Source organism: Salvelinus alpinus, chromosome 27 (genome assembly GCF_045679555.1).
Source record: "Salvelinus alpinus chromosome 27, SLU_Salpinus.1, whole genome shotgun sequence".
In the NCBI taxonomy this organism is placed as follows: Eukaryota; Metazoa; Chordata; class Actinopteri; order Salmoniformes; family Salmonidae; genus Salvelinus; species Salvelinus alpinus.
Window position 1 is genome coordinate 45341416 of NC_092112.1, and position 6000 is coordinate 45347415.

The 6000-nt window shown below is 44.2% G+C and overlaps 1 protein-coding gene across 3 annotated transcripts in view; it reads right to left on the bottom strand.

The window, feature by feature from the left end:
* Positions 1-5630, bottom strand: part of LOC139556647 (A-kinase anchor protein 12-like) — a 52372-nt gene extending 46742 nt beyond the window's left edge. For 2 of the 3 annotated variants that reach the window (XM_071370853.1, XM_071370854.1), the window contains exon 1: positions 5258-5630. In XM_071370853.1, coding sequence (XP_071226954.1) covers positions 5258-5374 — 117 coding nt within the window. In that variant the 5' untranslated portion in view covers positions 5375-5630. Of the gene's footprint in view, positions 1-5246 lie in introns of all 3 variants that reach the window. The other variant, XM_071370855.1, reaches the window with a different exon arrangement.
* Positions 5631-6000: the final 370 nt, after the last annotated feature.

Genomic DNA, 6000 nt, shown 5'->3' on the forward strand with positions numbered 1-6000 from the left:
GCATCTCAGTGCTAGAGGCATCACTACAGACCCTGGTACGATTCTAGGCTGAATCACAACCGGCCGTGATTGGGTGTCCCATAGTCACAATTGGCCCAGCGTCGTCCGGGTTTGGCCGGGGTAGGCCGTCATTGTAAATAAGAATTTGTTCTTAACTGACTTGCCTTGTTAAATAAAGGTTAAATAAAATAAATGAAAATATAAAAAGTTTAGGCTTTAACTCCAAATGGTCAAGGTAAGGGTTAAGGTTTGAGATATGCTTAAAACAGAACATTCAAAAAAATTCATATTGCTGGATTCGAACCAGCAACTTTTGGAATCAGAGGCAGATGCTTATGCCCATCTGCCAACCCCCTACAATCAAACAATGGAATCTACCTGAAGGTAACACCGCTCACTGTTGCCCCTAGTGGCCAGTTTCCGCATCATCTTCCAACGTGTTCAGACATGGATGGACGTCGAATACTGACTTGTATCACGGGTGGCCTGGCTGCCTAGATCTCCCCATTAGACTCTTTCTTTACCTGAGTCCGTTTCACTCTCTACCCCTGCTGTCATCAGGATCCTTTTAACCAAGGGGACCAGGAACAATCACCCGATTCATCTGTCTTTATGTCACCCTGGCAGGTCCCCATTTCACTCCACATCTCGGTCTCTCTATACCTCTCTCCTCCCCCTCTCTCATACCTCCATCCACCCACCCACCCAAAACACTCTCCTTCCTGGCTGATTTGGGCTGGTGCACACTCAAGCCTGTCTCCCTCAGCCTATCCTCAATGGCTCCTCAATTTGGCTTTACGCTCTCTTCTCCTCCTCCCCCCTCCTCACCCACTCCCATCCCTCTATGCCTGCCTCGTCCTTCAGTCCTAAACAGGATAATAAGAGTCATAACCGAGCTAGACCAGCCAAAGCTCATTATAAAAGAACGTATGGGCCTTTAAGCAATCTACTCATTACATTACATAACATTACCCATGTCAATGTTTATAATCATTCGCTACTGTGTTCTGCTGAGAGCAAGTGAATGGCCCTTTATTGTGAACTGCATGTAGCATGACACAGGCATGTGCAAACAGTGTTTGTATCAATGCATGTATGTGCTTATGGATGGATGGTGCTGTGTAAGGAATGTTCATGCTCCATACATTTCTTGATTGACACAGGTATTGTGTGCCAGGAGCAAAACAATGTATTTAGTAGGGCTGGGAATTGCCAGCGACCTCACGATAAAATATTGTCACAATACTTAGGTGCCGATACGATATGTATTGCGATTCTCACGATTCTATATGTATTGTGATACGGTACGGAGATTTTATTGCAATTTGATGTTCCAAACATATTGCTCACTATATGTCTGTGACAGAGAGATGAGAGAGCATGAGAAAATATGTTTTTATCAGTCAGGGAAATAAAAGTGCTGAAAACAGGTTGGCTCATTATTTAAAAAGAAGATGGTGAACAAGCTATAGGATGAAAAATAACCGAGTTTTGGTGCAAGTAGTGCCGACTAGCGGTAGTTATCACTAGCTACATTAGCTAGTCGGCTTTTTACAAATCGATACTAGGAGTCAAATATCGATTTCCTATCGTGCAAAAATAATATTCTGATAAGTAAATATCAACCCCCCCCATTACTAGTTTTTAGGATCCCGCCTATTCTCGTGTAACCATATATCAAAAATCACGATGTTGTCACGCCTCCTTTTGAAACGGCTAGAATGGGCCGCTGTATTCCAGCTGCTACATTGTGATAGATGTTACATTTCAAGAACCCTCCCCACATGCCCGTAGAAGGGGAGCGCGTGTTAGTCACTAATTTCTGAGTCGATGAAGGAAACAACTGCTCTGCTTGAACACGCTACAAAAAAGAGATGTTATGACATGCTCACCTACAGGCTATAGTAAAAGTTGTGTGGCCGTATCAAGTGTGACCGACAGTCTGCAATTTGTCTTGCGGTCGGAAGCCGAGCAGATGCCGTACCAGGCAGCGATGCAACCAGTCAGGATGCACTCGATGTTGCAGCTGTAGAACCTTATGAGGATCTGAGGACCCATGCCAAATATTTTCAGTCTCCTGAGGGGGAATAGGTTTTGTCTTGCCCTCTTCACGACTGTCTCGGTGTGTTTGGACCATTCTAGTTTGTTGGTGATGTGGACACCAAGGAACTTGAAGCTCTCAACCTGCTCCACTACAGCCCCGTTGATGAGAATGGGGGCATGCTCGGTCCTCCTTTTCCTGTAGTCCACAATCATCTGCTCTGTCTTGATTACATTGAGGGATAGATTGTTATTCTGGCACCACCCGGCCAGGTCTCTGACCTCCTCCCTATAGGCTGCCTCGTCGTTGTCAGTGATCAGGCCTATCACTGTTCTGTCGCCTGCAAACTTAACGGTGGTGTGGAGTCGTGCCTGGCCATGCAGTCATGGGTGAACAGGGAGTACAGGAGGGGACTGAGCACGCACCCCTGAGGGACTCCAGTGTTGCGGATCAGCGTGGCAGATGTGTTGTTACCTACCCTTTACCACCTGGGGGCGGCCCATCAGGAAGTCCAGCTTTGAGGGATGTGTTTAGTCCCAGGATCCTTAGCTTTGTGATGAGCTTTGAGGGCACTATGGTGTTGAACGCTGAGCCGTAGTCAATGAATAGCATTCTCACGTAGGTGTTCCTTTTGTCCAGGTGGGAAAGGACAGTGTGGAGTGCAATAGAGATTGCATCATCTGTGGATCTGTTAGAGCTGTATCCCCACCATCCCTGAGATGGTCTGGCTTCTCATTGCCATTGGGTGACAATCCTACATTTCAATATCATAAAGATGGTATAACTATGTTATAACAGTTCATGAGGGTCTACTCAGTCAGATGGGCTGGATTATATGACAAGTGAGGTAAGCGAAACCTCACACCATAAGGTAGGCTTAAAGACAACATCAAACGTCTAAAGCTGGTTGGATTTGCATCCCGACCAAAACTCTTAACACATGATGGCCCTGACAGAGAAGGTCCGAGGCCAAATGACAAAGACTCTGCCGTAAACATGCATTCAATGTTAGTTTAGTCACTAAAGGGCTGAAAAACTGTAAACGTTTGATTTACTTCAGGCTGAAACTGAATAGGTGTGTATGCAACTCATAGCTACTTCAGTGAGCAGTTGATCTCTTCCTGGTCTTATCAAGTTTAGAATGCTCTCTAATTCGATAGGTGGACATTAAACCAATCAGATGGGAAACCATCAAAATCATGACCTTCATTGTCATTGCATAAAGCTGGCTCCTGTATCCAATCCTCCAACTTAGTTGGGTAAAAATGCAAGAAGTTACTCAAATTTGAGATTGGTGAGAAAGCAAAAATGTTTGAAGTAGCAAAGTAGCAAGTTGCTGGAATAGTCCTACAAAGCTGCTACAGCGGGGTACATATTGTCATCTGCAATACATACATGCCTATTTCTCTATTCTTGCTAAAATCACAAATCACAACACCCTCACTATTACACACCACGACATCAGGAGCAAACACAGCACACAGAAAAACAAGTTGCGGGAATGCTTAGTTTGTGCAATACAGCTTCATCAAAATATAAGGAAAATGGAACTTTGAAAGTCTTGAATATTTACTATTAATTTGCTGTTCAGCGTAGAAGGGTAATATTTCAATACTCTTTGATGTGGCTGTTGACCTTTAAAATACCGCAAAATAAAGATCAACTTGACTTCTCACCCTCTGGCTACTGAAAGGTCAAGAAATGCATTATGTTTAAGGGTGCTTCAAAAACAGCAGGTGGCCAAATGTACCAAGCCATTAACTGAAGTCCTCTTAAAGCTGAATTATTCATAACCCACAGAAGCGTTCACACAGAAGCAATATATCCATAGCCCATCTGGAGTCAGTGGGCCTATCTCCTCTTATCTTACAGTAGAACAAAAACATCACTGATGCCTATCCACAGCTCCCAGCTGCAGAGTATATCGTTGGACACCCACTGTGCCACGCCTGGCTTCTAGAACACCAGCCAAAATAAAAGAATGATTGTTATGCCTAATTAAATTAAGGTGTGTATGTGTGTGTGTGTGTGTGTGTGTGTGTGTGTGTGTGTGTGTGTGTGTGTGTGTGTGTGTGTGTGTGTGTGTGTGTGTGTGTGTGTGTGTGTGTGTGTGTGTGTGTGTGCGCGTGTGTGCGTCGGTGCGTCTGGATCTTAAGTCAGAACCAGCCAGGCACCCCCTTGGACATTTCCTGTGCTCTTGTTATTTTTCTTTTCACATGGTGCAAATTGAGACATGCCTTCCCAGCGCTGCTGAGTCTGGGGCACTGCACTGCACTGTCCACCACAGCAGAATCAGTGTCAGTCATATGGACCTTGTTGTCAACATGATCCATAGTTCATTGTTCGCAATATAACATAGATGTGGCAGTTATGCACCCTACATACTAACATGGGACCAGCAAATTGTTAAATTAGTCAGCTATGTATGAGCTGGGACAAGCACATTGGAATCAAAACATAGCATTATCATGTGACACAAAAAGCTAAAAGGTTATTACTGGCCAATACCTTTATGATTTTCATCATTTTATCTAGGGTATCTTTGAATATGTGTCAAAAAGTGCAGGAAAATATCTAGATGTGGAGGCTAAATCTGAAGACCAAGACAAGCAGCTGTCAATCAACTTGGGGAGTGTCATCCATTACAAGCTACAAAATATTGCAGCCTGTATTATGACTGCATGTGTGTTATGAATATGATTATAAATGTTTAATAAATCTATTTTTTATTCTTCTTCTTATCATTCTCCATCATCATCAGCAGCAGATCCATGTATCTTAAACATATATAAATGTTGTAATATCAGTAGGTTAGGCTGCTATAGGCTATTGAAACGTACACAGGGACTGTTGATGCCGTGAGCCCATGGTATTGAGCCGTAAATCGTGACCATGGCAGACCACAGTTGACGTTTTTATTACTGCGGGAGTAGAGTTTAGTCCGCTACTACAGCCTACTACAGACAGGCTAAGTGCAGCGACCACAGGCACCTCATTGCATTACTCAGCAAAAAAAAAGTGGCACTGCATCGCAGCATCGTGAGTTTATGATTTCTCAAAAATATTCAACATTGATGCCCAATATTTTATACTTTGTTTATCTATCAAAATAAACTGAAATATGTTTATAAACCTGGGGTGTAGGCTAAGCCTGAGGGTAGTAGATATTGACATTGTCAGCTGTAAAGTGGCCATTACTGCGTACCATTGTTTTACCTTGGATTCGACGACGCTATCTCCCTCCGAAATCGCGTGCACCGCTGATCTCAGATTCTCGGCTGAAGCATCCTCTTGGCTCTTCCCGTCCCGATGCGCTGAGGTCTGTGCTCCCATCGCGAAAACCGCACTTATTTCACCTCTTTGCCTCCTGTTCGTCCGGAAACCACGGCAAACGCGATAAAAAGTAAAAAAGGTAGTCAGTGATAGCAAGTATGCATCCACGCGCCTAAAATGCGTCCTAGGACCGATCCGGGGTAGTCGAGCGCTCAAGTGATGAAACGTGAGTGGCAGCGAACTCTTTTAGGACCCCGCTCCTCCCCTCCCTACAACATGGCCAAGGCCAGTGTGCAATAGCAAGCGTTGCATAATCACCTAATTTGGTAGCAGCATCATGTCACTGTGACTTTCTACCCGCTACACCAGAGCGCGTTGTTTTCAGATCAGAGGGGAAGAGCATCTTTATTCTATTTTCCCTATTGTACTGTACCATATTTATTGTTTATGCCTATGTTTTCTGCAAGTATTGGAAATAAAAAAGTATCATATTGGATCCTATAGGCAGTGTCTTGGTCGGGCAAAAAACTAACATGTGGGATGCATGCCAGCAAAGCCACTACACAACACTAAACAATGCATGACTTGCACTATAATGGTGACAAACGCTGCCCACAAACTGTTAGGGCCTACATAAAGCTGTCCCAACAGCAGGCTCAACACCTTACCACTGCGACACCTGGCTA